Raw genomic sequence first — 14,360 nt, 5'->3', positions numbered from 1 at the left:
CTACACATTATGTTCCATTATTGATTTAGATTGCTCCTGTTATTTTCTGTATGCATAGATAAATCAAGACATTGAATGTATTGTGCAAAATAGACTACGTTTTATAAACATAATTATTTAAATGTATCTTAAAACCATAGGTTGAACAGCATTTAGAGAGTTTGACATACAGCTGCGTTCAGGGGGAAATTAAGAGGGAAAAGGGTAAGTTTTAAGAGAAGAAATGTCTAGGCGAACACATTTTAGAAGGTTTTATTTGTGACTTTAATGTATTATGCACGATATACTACGTTTTATAAACATAATTATTTAAATACATCTTTAAATTGTTTTGGTTTTACAGGATTCATAGGAGTGCTGGACATTTCAGCTGCGTTCAAGTACAGGGAAGTTAGGGAGAAATTGTTAGTTTGAGGGGGGAAAAAGCCAAAACCTTGTGCCAAGTTTTGTTAATTTTTATGTCAATAAATCATGTTTTCATGAACGCAGCAGCACCTGCTTCCCAACCACTACGGCCTACATTTCCCATCAGGCACCCTGCCGCGTTTTGTGTGTACCACTAAATTGTGCTCGGTGGAGAACAGGCTGCCGTGTGTTGACAGTAACAGAGGACAAACTGAGAGCAAGGTTGTATGGAGCATACTTGTGGTTCATGTTTTCATACTGCTTTTTTAGACGTTTAAAGCTGTAAATACAATACAAACAATGGCGTGTATATTCTGTAATCCGTCGTGTTAGCATGTCTGCAGCAGCAACACAGATGCTAGTTTGTGGTAGGCGTGCATGGCTAAGGCTCTATGCTAAATAAGCTAGCTTTATATAAGAAAGCCTTACACACACACACACACACGTAACCCACTGTTGGTCCACAATGTAACGACTTCTGATTTTTAAAAAACAGACAAGGGTTGCAATTGGAAAACTCTCTTTAATGATACAATGTTTCTATACGTGCTGTTTCCTCAGCTAGTTAAGTGTACCACCTCTGCGTTGCAGCATTCAGACAGTCCTTTTGGTGTCTTTGCACGTGCAAGCAGGGGTTGAAGAAGCACTCAGATCTTGTACTTGAGTAAAGGTAGAAGTACCAGAGTGTAGGAATTAAAATGTACAAGAAAAAGTCTTGCATTTCAATAATACTAAAGTAAAAGTACAAAAGTATTAGCATCAAAATACAGTACCTAAATTAAAAGTACTCATCATGCAGATTGGCCCTTTTCAGAATAATATATTATATATTTAGTTTTATAATTATTAATGCATTAAAGTGTTATCAAAGCTGGTAAAGGTGCAGCTAGTTTGAATGACTTTGTATACTGCAGGGTAGCTTGTGAATTTACTCCAGGTGGAACTAAAGTCTGATTTAAGAGTTGATTATATTTTACATAATTAATACAAATCTGCAAAGTAAATAAAGGTATACAATAAATGTAGTCGAGTAAAAGTACATAAAGTACCTCTGATTGTAGTGGAGTAGTATACTTGAGTAAATTACAAGTCTCTAGTACTTAGTTACTTTCCACCACTGCAGCTAGCCTTATCTGAGTTAGCCAGACACACAAATATGTATCCTCCGTTGGTCCACATTGTAACGATTTCTGAAATTAAAGAGACAAGCACTACTGTTTCAGAGCGGGAGAACTCTCTTTAATGACACAATGTTTCTCTACCTGCGGTTTCCTCAGCTAGTGTTGTGTAACACCTCTGTGTTGCAGCATTCAGACAGTCCTTTTGGTGTCTTTGCACTTGTAAGTTTATTATGTATTCAATAGGAAGCTGTCTGAGTTAAATAGTTAAAGTAGGTCCACTCATTAGCCGTTTTATTTGCAGCTGTCCAACATGTCTGTGGATTGGGTAGGATATGGTTACGCGGCCCTCATCGCTTCTGGGGGAGTCATAGGTTACGTCAAAGCAGGTAACCTTATATTCTTGTATGTTTGTATTATTGTGTATGCTTAGGTTGTGGATGTTATCTATTTCATTCAATTATTTTCATGGCATATAAAACTAAAGTGTTACTCCCACACACACCAGTCTGTTCATGCTCTTCAGTCCTTGATATCATAAATGCAGGTGTTGATGTGCTGTGTGTTCTCTTTCAGGCAGTGTCCCCTCTCTGGCTGCTGGTGCTCTCTTCGGCGGACTCGCAGGTTTCGGTGCCTACCAGATCTCCAATGACCCTAAACAAGTTTGGGTGTCCCTTGGTAATTATACTGACAACACTGTTTGTGTCCCATGAGGATCATTTCAATTTCTGAACAAGTTGTATTACATCTTAGTTTGTTCATCCTGTGTCTTCCAGCTACATCAGGAGCTCTGACTGGTGTGATGGGAAAGAGGTTCTACGGATCCAGGAAGTTCATGCCAGCTGGCTTGATGGCTGCAGCAAGGTATTTGTCATATGAGTAAACTGATTTATTTTGCATACATGAACATATTCAAGGAGAGGTCAAAAGGATGACTCAGACAAGGTGTGGTGGTTGCCTCTATGAAAGACCATGTACTTGATGAACGTCTGTGATAGGCTCATTATATGGACCTTTTCTGTTCACCCCAGACGATGGGCCAAATGTCAAAAACAGAGATGTGATTTTTATTTTTTTTCCTGTTTCAGTCTTGTGATGGTGGGGAAGCTCGGTCTGTCTCTGCTCCAGAAACCCCAGGAGTCGTGATGGAGTGAAGACTCTGAGGCGTACCCTGTGACCTGTTTCATGTCAGCATCTGTCTTTCACAGTTGACCGTTAATGTCATTTTGTAAAGTGTATATTTGAGGATGAAATATAGAACCTTGTTTATATAATAAAAATGGTTGTCTTGTCCTTTTTGTATGAGTGCATTATGACATTTCATTTATTTATTTGTATAAAATGTTTACAAAATGCTCAATTAATTCATTGCATAATACAAATAGGTGTGCCATTGTCTTGCGGCACAGAATAAGTTGAAGGGATCGTTTTTGTTGTCATTACAATTTGTTATGAGATTTGAAGCAGAGGGAGCTGTTCATAAATTACTGATAGTGCTTTTCTATCAGTATTAAAACAATACTTAACAATAATAAACTACAGTATAAAAATGAAAAGCTATGCTACATTTGAATTGTACACAGAGTATCTCAACACTAACAGTAGAATTGGCTCACACTGGAGTACAGTGGGATTGTCTAGCAGTCTTATTTCAGCATCATGGCAACCGTCATCTCCAAAACATGTTTTCCAGTAACATCTTTTGGGTTCTCTGGAAACAGAATTATGCAATTGTGGCATGAAAAATGTCTCCTGAAAGCATGTCTTTTGAGACCAGTTTGTTCCCCTACCAGCTACCTCTGTGGATTTTTTTTTTGTAATTTGTTTCAGGGGAACATACTGCATTCCCTGTAGGGTTTCAGTATGTTTAAAACTGTGCGTGGGGTTAACATCCATTATCTAAAGATGTACACCAGAGTCCATCAAGCAGGAGAAGCTGTATGACTTCTCCGATCTACCGAGTTCCACCATATTTGGATGTCCAGTCCACCCTGCCGTGGACCGGCTGCACTGGGGGGGCTCGGCTTAGGAGATTCCCAGAAGTCTTCCCCAGGGCCGAGTAGCTGCTCCCCTTCATCTGAGTCCTGTCTGCCCTCCTCTTCAAGCCCTCGTAATCTGCAGGAACACGCAAGTCAGTGAGTTTTCTCTAATAAAAACAGTATTAAACACATAAGCTATATAGCCAGGTAAAGCTAGCAGGACACATCCACATTAGCTAGACAGGATTTTAGGATTTGAATGTCATCAGCAGTCAAAGCACTGGATCATAACAATACAGAAGGACAGCTTTGTTCCATCTGAAAACATCAATCTAAGAATCATTATAAAAGGCCAATACCTTCATTACTTTCGCTCAAAGAGGAGTTGGATACAGGCTTGGCCTTTGCAGATTTAGATTTCTCTTTTTTGTTATCAGGAGAAGAGGAAGGATTGACTGAAAGAGTGAAGAAAGAGGAGAAACACAGTACCAGTAAGTAGGTGAGAAATTGATTAGAGAAAGGGAGTAAAGGAGTACGAATAGTCATGGCAAACTGATATTCAGAAAGATGAGGGAGTGAAACCGTTGGAGCTGGAAAAAGGGGGATCAAGTGAAGTTACCAGATGTAAAGGTTTTAAGAATAGCTTGCATGATCAAATCTTACTTTTGTGCTGACCAGCCAAAGGAGCGAGATGGATTCTCTGCCCCACTGAGCCCACCTCTTTCTTCTGGAATGAAGGAATATAAGCGCCAGAGAGGTTGTATTTGGTGCTCACAAAGTTCCCTAAAATAGAAGAAAACATAGTTAATGTGTCTTTATTTTAATGTAGTAACCTCCAGGTACCTCGCTAGCATTAGCTGCTTCTCACGGTCATATAAGATTAAATAATATACACCATTGAAAACATACAAATGAAGTCACATTTAGAAAACACACTTAATAGATGTTCTCACACATGGCTTTACTGATACAAATGATGTGTGTGAGGTGGCTACTGCATATGCAAAAGCTACTGAGGACCCAAACAAATGACTAAGGCCGAGTGATTGAAGTCATTCGGCTTCTGCAGCGACTCCATCCATCTGCAGCTCACAGATGCTTATCGGGGTAATTAGTGAAAAGCCTTATTGTTCCCCTAAGAAGATGTTGTGGTTGTAGTGCAATCTAACATCTATTTAGCAACTGGAGCTCTTAGTTCTCTGGCTAAACTGTGTATTTGTACCCTTGTCTCCTGCAGAGTCTTTGGCAGTTGGGTTCATTCTCATGTTAAGATGCTGGGTGAATAACTGAAGCTTGTTGCATCAGCAAACACACTCAAAATACAACACAGAAGTTCACGTGAAATAAAATACCATTGGAGAGATCCATTTTCTCCAGTATTCTTTCTTTAACAACAGTTTTCTCTGGCGGGCTATCGTCAGATTTAGAGGCATTGTCTTCTAGTTTCACACGGAAAAGGAGGGCCGGAGAAGAAATGCATGCAATCAGAAAGTAGAGGAAAAGGAAAACAGAAATGTGAGATAAATATCATGTTAGAGCTCAGTTAGAAAAAGGGTTATTGTTCTTGACTGTAAAGATATAACTAGGTGCGTTCATACGTGTATCAAAACAAACGCTGTGTGTGAGTGTGGGGACAAATGAGTATGGGGTGCAGTTGAAGGCCTTTTAAGGAACACTTGATCTTACACCGACAGTCTTAATCTCATGAATAAGCAATGGCGAGGGAGAGACAGCGTGAAAGAAAGAGACAGAAGAAGAAGAGAGCACAGCGGGGACCCATATTGTGTGTCTGTCTACATGACAAATGATTTATAGAGATCTCCCTTCTCTAAAGTCGCAGACACTTTAGACTCACTCCTAGCCCTGCTTTGTCAATGGCTCCATAACTACTGATCAGGAGACATTAGCTGCATCATTAGCATGTAGTGCCTTGGTGGCACAGAAGTGTTGTATCATGTGACACTGACAGTAGCCAGGTTTCCACTGCATGGCATAATGAGGCAGGTGGAGGTGAAGGCCTGATTCTTATCTCTGATAGATTTGATTTTGTTAACATGTTACTCAAATCTGGACACTTAACACCTCTACGTTAGACATTGGTCCTCACCTGCTTTGGCTCTCGTGACTGATAATCCTCCTCCAATAGGAGCGAGCGGTTTATTTACAGTGTTTGAGGAGTTCTCCCACAAGTCCCGCAGCGTCAAACCACTCAACTCCTTATCGCCAGAAGAAGTCTGATGCTTGCCGATCAACCCTAAAAGCAACAGGAATGATGTGATGAAAATCAACACAAACATTTAAATCACCCCGTTGAATTTTTTCTGACACTCTCTGATCAGGTGGCCTAAAGTATGATGATAACGCTTTGTTTTTAGGACCAATATTTAGGGAAATTTGCATTTGCTGATTCTTAGGTTTTCTTACGATATTTAGTGTCATTCAGCATTAAACACGAGATCTACCAGCAGTTATGCTTTACAATAGCTCATCTGACATTTTAAACAACGCATATAAAGACTGTAAGAGGGGAAATTATGCCAAACTATAACAACAATTAAAAAAATTGCTTGTAAAATGCTACAATTTGGTGCTCTCTTTCCCAAGGATAAGGATTTCTAATCATGCAGTCTTACCTGGCATATATCGAGACTGGCTCAGGTAGTGCTGTCGTGCAGCAGATCCTGGGAGATTGGGGTCCATTTGGCCCATCTTAACATTGTTGGGTAGCTTAGTGACTGTGCTGAAGGAATACAGAGGCTTCTGCTCCGACGGCTTGGGCCTGAAAACATAAACGAGACACTTTAAGAGTCTGTACCGAAAAAGCAACTCAATGCATAAAGTCAGAATATAAGTCCTACTCCTATGGTGGTAATAGATTTGTTAAATCATTTAGGGAAGTTAAGGACATTTTGCATACATATTTTACTTAAAGGGGACCTATCATGCAAAAATGCACCTTTGTACGTCTTTCATACATGAATATGTGTCCCCGGTGTGTCAGGGAACACAACCCTCTCTCTTTTCCTACGTACCCAAAATCTCTAAAAACGGGGCTTTAACGGATCTGATACAGATTTGAAAATAGTCTGACCTCAGTGACGAGGAGCTCCGCCTATATGGCCAACTCTCCACCAATCAGGGGAATGAGAGGTTGCCGTGGCATGCCAGGTAACAGCATGGTAACAGCATGGTAACAGCATGGTAACAGCATGGTAACATGACGCTCGTAACCCGGCCCCCTCCTTTGTAGCCTTATATAGGTATGGCCCTACAATATATTATTCAAATATAGCATGATAGGTCTCCTTTAAACTAACTCTTGAGAAATGCGAGAAGCTTGAGGTAAATCACAATTCACCAATATAGTTCTGTTAGGACACTTACTGTGGGCGATGCTCCTGAGGGCCCCTCTCCTCCTGAGGGCCCCACTCCTCCTGAGGGCCCCACTCCTCCTCTGCGTCCCCCAGGCTGGGCTTCTTGGAGTCGGAGGCGGCGGTTTCTGAGCGGTCCGATTCCTCCCAGCTGTCTGAGGTCTTGGCGACGGTCTGGCCCCAGCGACGACGGCCGCTCTTCAGCTCCGCCATCCCCTCCCCACCAGCGCTGTTCTCACTGCCCAGCGATGCTGCTTTCTGCAAAGTAAGGGACCAGAAAGACTCCTTTATGTATGACAAGGTAGTGTTTGAATCTGCATAAACTCAGGCGACTCCATTATTTGATTCAACAAGAAATACAATAATGTTTGTGATACTCACTGCATGACCTCCTGCTTTACTCTCAGTTTGGGGAAGGGGGATCTGCTGAAGAGGATGATGATGGTTTTTGGAGGAGGAAGTGGAGGCTTTGGAGTCAGAGGAAGACTGCTGGGTATCAGCCTTGGACTCCGAGACCGGCGGCCTGGCCTGGACCTTCTTGATCTCCTGGCTCTGAGGACGAGGCCCTAAGATCTGGCCTACCTGGAAGTATGGGTAACGCAGGGACTGGACAGGGAGAGGGAGGAATACAGATTGTTCTTTAGCTATTACGATTAGTCCCTGAGCATTGTTCCCTATGAATCAACATTTCCCACTCAAACCTGTAAGGAAGTTTGCTTTAATGTATACAATGTGACAATGCATTACAAAGAATAGCAATGTAGACTTTATCCTATTCAAATATGTATATGTTGTGTGGAGTAAGTTAAACATCATTTGAATTGTTTCCTTGGAATCAGCTAAATCTGAATGTGATCCTACACCTGGGAGCTTTGTAAGCAGAGAATGGAAAAGTCCCTCCCTCTGGTAAGGTGTCCCATGGCCCACGGAGTAATCAAACCGTCTCAGTGGAGGAAATTATGTTTAATCATGTAATGACCTGACCAGGTTTTCTGCATGATATGGATACGTGATGCAGAGGGCCAGAGGGAATCCGGTATGACTTCAGAACTAATAACAAATGACTGGGATTAGGAAGCTAATGCAAATAAAGCTATGGTTTCTTATACTCTCCCCCACCTGTACAGCAGTGGGTCTTTTTTTGGGGTCCCACTGCAGCAGGTCCCTCATCAGTATGATGGCCTCGTTGCTGGCATTTGGGATGAGGGTCTTCAGGTGGGTGGGCACACATTGGGGGAAGCGAAAGTTCATAGCAGAAGCTAGCTGGTAGCCCTCGGACCAGTCCGTCTACGGGAGGAAGACACAATCAGACGGTTAAATGTATGTTTTATTTATTAATCAGGTGTTTTTATGCTGTTTTCGTCATTCTGTTTCTTCTCACCTTTTTCACGGTGCCTAGAACTTGGCATATCTTAAAGATCTCATCCACTTCACTGTTTCCAGGGAAGAGAGGTCTGAGAGTGTAGAGCTCAGCCATGATGCAGCCCACCGCCCACAGGTCAACAGGAGAGCTGTAGGTAGACGATCTAAGCAGGACCTCTGGAGCCCGGTACCTGGACAGAGGACATAATCAAGTAAACAAACGTGCAATCAGGGTATTGCAAAAAGTGAATCGAACTTGCATCTGTACCAAAGCAGTTAAGCACACTGCAATGGATGCACATGCTCTCCTCTGTGTTTTAGATGGCGATTCATTATGCTTACCATCGGGTTGAAACATAGTCTGTGTACGGAGGTTTGGAGCGGATCTCTCTGGCCAGTCCAAAATCTGCTATTTTCACCAGTTCTGGACCCATGCACAGCAGATTCTCTGGCTTCATGTCCCGATGAAAGAACCCTGTGGATTGGTAAGTATTACGCTTAAGTCATTGTGTAAAGCACATTGCCAGATTACAATCATATGCAATTGTTCCACATTAGTATTTAAAACTTTAGAAACATTTAAAAGGAGAAAAAGGGAAAACGGTGGAGCTGATGATTGGGTGTATATAGCCGCTGACAGCGCTGGCCTTGATTCAATGGTCTGTGTATTCGACATTGACATTTTGAACCATGGATACATTGTTTCTTTAACCTTAAGCAAGCTGTTTTAGTAGCCTGTTATTGATGGTATACGGTCTATTTCCACATGTACATTAAAGGGAATTTATCTAAATGTTGGCAGTGCACTTAGCACTAAATTACAATATACACCCAAACCAGCTACTGAAAGGTTATTCTGATTATGAACAGGTAAAGAATGACAGAGTAAAGCCTCTTACCATGCTTATGTACAAAAGCCAACCCAGATATCACTTGAAACAGGATGTTCCTAATTTCATTCTCTGAGAACATCTTATTCTCTCTAACAGAAAACCAAAGAGATAGAAAAGGAAGGAAAGAGGGTTAAAAGAAAAATGAAAGAAAAGCAGAAAGAGAGATCCTGAAAAGAACATGCATTCTGGTTGTGTGGAAGAAATTAGCAGCTAGTGCAAGGTAGCTATAAAATCCCCCAAAACGTGAACACATCCATTGTTTAAGGTAAAGCAGAGCAGAAGGTTAGATGATTAAGGGTTTACAAACGACAAGATTCTTATTTATTTATCACCAGGTTGCCAATTTCGAACTTCGATTGAAAAGCTCCACTTTTTATAGCTTTTGAATTTTCTCAATGGGGCCGTGAATCTTGCAGTATGCAACCACTGTCATGCACTTGCAGGCCATGAAGGGAACACAGTGCACCTACCATGTTTGTGAATAAATGACAGGCCTTGTAAAATCTGAAAGCTCATGTTTCTTGTAATTGATTCAGGGAACAACTTTTTTCTGTAAACATAAAATGTATAAGATTCAGGAAGAATCAATACAGGAAATCTCTTTTTTTTTTCTTGGTACACACTAACTGATCAAATGAGTGGAAAAAACATCACAATCCTATTTGTGTGAATGAATGTCTAAACTTTTCGCGCTACAAAGAGGAAGCTCTTGAAGCTCAAACTAGACTTCTGTGCAGACATCTGCATTGTAGAGTTTATTGATGTCTTCTTACCTGTCCTTCATAAGCTGGTAGAGGTTCTCCTTCATGTACTCAAAGACAAAGTACAGGTGATCGTTCTCTCTGATGACCTCCTTCAGCTTCACCACATTCGCATGGTTCAGCTTCTTTAGAGACTAGTGTGACAAATCATGGGAAAAATTAAGAACAACAATAATTATACCACACGGTTCTGCTCCAAGGCATAATTGCTTGCGTAACACAGCATCATCTAAAGTATTAAGATCATCCTCACCTTCACTTCTCTTAAGTTCATACATTCCTCCCATGAATAAAATTTCCTTTTCATCCTGTGGGAGAAGTCAAAACCAGATATTAATGATTACATGCAACACACTACATTTGCAGGGCATATAACCGACATACAGTATACTAGTTAAAATTCCTTTGTTTACCTCCATCAATAATTCTGCTTTTCTGAGGTGTTTCAAATTTCACCTCATTTCATTTGAAGTATAAAACCAGCAAAAGCTCAAGACATAAAGTGACATAAATACATCTTTACCATTTGCTTCTCTTCTTAAATGAAGTGTGAAATGCAGCTTGATTCAGTTGTATTAGGTTGTTATCGCAGTATGTGTTGCTATTAAAACCACACCACAGCTGGTATGCGAGACACATTTACGACAGCTTATCTTCTCTGATCAGCGTTACCTCTCCCTCCACCTGCCGTTATGTAAAAGTCACAGAACGTGCACATATCTCTTTCTCCCCTCTGGTCACCTGCCAGTTTCTGCGGTCCCTTCCACAATGACAGCAACCCGACACACCCCCTCTACTTTCACTGCCTTTCACCGTCACCACCTGTATTGACTTGCATGGTAACCATATAATCAGCTGGTGGATGCATCTCCCTGGTTTCTCATCTATTATTGAACCCTTCTGCCACGCTGCTGGAACAAAGGCATGTTAGCCGGTTCGTTTGCCCTAGTGATGGTAGGAAACCAGAAGTCCTAAACTTCACTTTGAACATTGTTTTAGATGTTGATACAGGGTACAAGTACAATTCAAGTTCAGTTTTGTATATTTTTTTGAGTGCATCCTTTCTAAAAGTGTTAAGGTGGGCAAATATTGCACAGAAATTGGTTTAGAAATGTGTGGGTAAAATTTCATTTGATATATAACGGGCAATTTCTTTAACGAATGTGTATATTGAAACTTAAACCTTGATATTATATGCTTCCAGAGTGTGGTTATATTCAAATATCGCACTATTTTTATTAAATGTCTTGCTGTGATGACATTTTCCGAGTTATTGTTAGACTTGTTATTCAATGTAAACCAGGTTGTGCACTGTTTGAACTTTGAGAAATATTAAAATATTTAAGATTCAAAGATGTTAAGTTAGTTATTGCACTTATATAGAACTACCAGTACTGTATGGTGCACTCACTTGTAAAGCTGCCCTTAAAACTAGCTAAAGAGCACATTTATACTTTGTCACAATATCAAAATAACCACAAATATTGCGATATTGTCATGCTATAACAAAGACACGCCAAAACAAAGAGGACAATATGTATATTTAAAAAATGATCAATGGCCTCACCTCTTGATAGCTACCAGTTCTCCAGACTCGTTGCTTCTCCCCATCAGCACGCTGCCGTAGGTGCCGTCACCCAGCTGCCTCAGGGTGGTGTAGCGATTCATCATCTCTTAAGACGGTTTCATTAGGGTCTTAACTTTCCTTCTGCATAAGGGTGGGGGGGGGGGGGGAATGAGTAAATTCAAATGATCAAAAGTCTTTCATCTGCCTATTCTTGAGTAGAGTTAATATCCTAGAAGACATCATTTTTAAAAGGCCAGTATGTCCCGATGCTCACCAACCCTTGCAGCTCCACACTCATCCTCCAGTGTCTGATCCGTTGTTAGAAAGGTTGGATCCTGCTAACGTAGGTCAGCCAAAAGTGGACACCGTGCCAACAGTTTGAAGCTTCACCCACTCCTGGAAATCACCAAACACAAGGGTTTTCCTTAGATCTACAAAGCTAAAGGAGGAGCACTTCTTGTTGTTCTGTCAGGGAGGAGGATTAGGCGTGTGTCTCACTAGTAGGAGGCACATGACCACCCCAAGAGAGATGACAAAGCCAGCCCTAGGCAGATTAAGTCAACAGGGATGTAAATAGGATGTTACATCACCATCACGCTTACCGGCATCCACTACCTTCCCCAAGCACCCTGCCTGGAGGATCTGATTCACACCAAAGGCCTGAGTCATCATAATGTTGTGATGCATATTCAGCCAAAGGGCTTTTTTAACCGCACCTGTCAGACTGATATCGTTTCATTTCTCTAGTAGTGAAATGCATAGCTGTCCACGGTGCTGTTTTAGGTTGTAACATACAATTATTGTATTATTATGCATATGTATCGCATCATAAATATGTATTCTTGCACCTGTCTCATGTATTTTAACTTAAAGCTAATAAGGTAAAGTGAGTAGCCTCCCTGAAATGTTGTAAGCCTAGTTTAACCTCTTGTATTAAGGCATCATGATGTTCAGTTTCTCTTAAAGAAAGGCCAAGAGAAAGTCTGGGGTTTTAATGGTCGTAAAATGTATATTTTGATAACTGAACGTACATCTACTGTATAGACCTTGTAGGACATGGTAGTTATTTTTCCCATTTGAACTATCCTCAAGGTGTAAACTATTCATTAAATGGGGGGGATTGCACTGTCAAAGAACCTCTTCTGATAATGAGAGGCAACAAACGTGGAGTTATGACCAATCATTGTTAATTTCTTTATCAACCATCAGAAGAATCTCTTTAAATGTCAAGGTTAAACAGTGGTAGCCCTGTGGACTGAAAAACAGCATGCATACTCTGACATAATCCAGGTAATAAAATGTACAAAAAAACAAGTATTGTTTTGGATGAACTGTTAATAGATGGATTGGTTGAAGAACAATGAAAAGCATACACACATGTAAAGCTATGAAAGCATAGTTTTGAGCATTAGTGTTAGGATTTGATTTCCATCTGTCAGCTATTTTCTTGAAACTTGAGTACATTTGTCGATCGCTGACATGCTGTATTTAGATTAGAAGAAATGAAGATGCAAGTAAACCAAGGGTTACCAAACTAAATAAGATCAGTGTACATTTCATTGAATGGGGCCATCCAAACAGTATGTCCAAACTGGATTGAGCTCTATGTCTCCTAATAATCAGTACAATTACAAATATGTAAATGTTTATAGATTAGTTATACATTGTGCATGCTGTATATAGACCATAAATGATTTCTCTCTCAGTGAAACAATAAGCTCTAAGACAAGAAGAGAAGCCAGCCAAAGGACTGCTGGCCTGCACTCAGCTTTCGCATATGGCAATCTGTTGTGGAGGGATTTAAAGGGAATTAAGAAAAGTATCCAGGCCACATGACATTAGGAAGCTATTCAAGGTCAATTATATTGGAAACACGTGGACACTAACCGGACAGCGGAAAATAAACAGAATAATTCAATTGGATCATAAATTCTAAATGTCATTTCTTCACAAAGTACATTTGGAAGTAATTGATTCCCTTAAAATCTACTGTCATAAACATTCAATGTAACACACAGCAGGGAAAGACATCCTAGTCTAACTCCAAAAAATAACTGATATCATTCCTGTAAAAATAAAAGACAGTGGAGTTCATCAGAAAGAGTTAAAACCAGAGAAACATTTGTTGTTGACATGTCTGCTTTGACAGTTCAGTTCCTCAACCACCAATTTCTTTCAAACCCCCCTTTTCTTCTTTTTTTCTTCCAGTTTTTAACTCACCATTTAGGGGCGTTGCTCCTTTCCTCGGCCGTTGTCTGCGCCTGCTGATAGCTCGAAGTTTCTTCAGATTAAATATCTAAAGCTAGCTCCTGCGATACTTTACGTGCGCGTGACTGCTCCCCATGGCAACGCACATACAAACGTGACGCTTGTTTCCAGGTGACGAGGGGCGCGCTCAGACGCATTGATTTCTGGGACTTGCGGAAGTGTTTTTTTTTTTATCTAAGGAAAACAATACATCCATGAAAACAATTTAAACCATGATTTAGACAAATAAAATATATACAGATTGAAATGTAGTTTTTCTGAAAGAAGTGTAATTGACTTGAAGTTGTGTTGCCAGTAATATTAACAGTCTTTGGCGAAGTTCTTAACACCTTTGAGTTCATGTTTTGAACTCGGCCACACAAAGCAAGAACCAAAGCGACAGGTAGCCTAATTTATGTTTTAATTGTTTTGTTATCCATGCAAATAAGTTTCAGACCCATAATGACGGAGATGAATTGTTAGCTGATGAACTCAAATCTGTCCGCCAAGGTGATTTGTTTCCAGGCTATTATTTACAGCATAAATGTTCAGGGCGACAAAAAGGGGTCAGTGAGACCTATTTACTTCATATCTGGACACTGTAGTGAATGTGCTCCACCACAAGATGGAGCCGTAGTTCTGTTCTGTGTTGATTTT

The 14,360-nt window shown here is 40.6% G+C and overlaps 2 protein-coding genes across 5 annotated transcripts; one reads left to right on the top strand and one right to left on the bottom strand.

Annotated features, from left to right (window-relative positions):
• Positions 1–497: 497 nt before the first annotated feature.
• Positions 498–2,816, top strand: tmem14ca (transmembrane protein 14Ca). The gene is made up of 5 exons (XM_079661240.1): positions 498–627; positions 1,828–1,912; positions 2,100–2,201; positions 2,300–2,387; positions 2,612–2,816. The coding sequence occupies exons 2-5, from the start codon at positions 1,837–1,839 to the stop codon at positions 2,667–2,669; spliced, it is 324 nt and encodes a 107-aa protein (XP_079517366.1). The 5' UTR covers positions 498–627; positions 1,828–1,836; the 3' UTR covers positions 2,670–2,816.
• A 146-nt stretch (positions 2,817–2,962) lies between these two features.
• mak (male germ cell-associated kinase) lies at positions 2,963–13,798 on the bottom strand. Of its 4 annotated transcripts, XM_079661236.1 has the most exons (16): positions 13,677–13,798; positions 11,731–11,852; positions 11,457–11,597; positions 10,143–10,197; positions 9,902–10,023; positions 9,599–9,678; positions 8,578–8,710; positions 8,255–8,426; positions 7,993–8,160; positions 7,255–7,479; positions 6,887–7,131; positions 6,136–6,281; positions 5,610–5,756; positions 4,166–4,285; positions 3,862–3,957; positions 2,963–3,638 (listed from the first exon to the last, which is right to left on the bottom strand). In XM_079661236.1, the coding sequence occupies exons 3-16, from the start codon at positions 11,558–11,560 to the stop codon at positions 3,478–3,480; spliced, it is 1,974 nt and encodes a 657-aa protein (XP_079517362.1). In that variant the 5' UTR covers positions 11,561–11,597; positions 11,731–11,852; positions 13,677–13,798; the 3' UTR covers positions 2,963–3,477. The 4 variants fall into 4 exon arrangements, with proteins under 4 accessions (XP_079517362.1, XP_079517364.1, XP_079517363.1 ...); XM_079661238.1 differs by lacking the exon at positions 3,862–3,957; XM_079661237.1 differs by lacking the exon at positions 13,677–13,798 and having other exon boundaries at positions 11,731–11,885.
• Between the last annotated feature and the right edge of the window lie 562 nt (positions 13,799–14,360).

Source organism: Notothenia rossii (assembly GCF_949606895.1).
Source record: "Notothenia rossii genome assembly, chromosome: 12".
Taxonomy (NCBI): Eukaryota; Metazoa; Chordata; class Actinopteri; order Perciformes; family Nototheniidae; genus Notothenia; species Notothenia rossii.
This window is presented reverse-complemented; position numbering and strand designations above follow the sequence as displayed.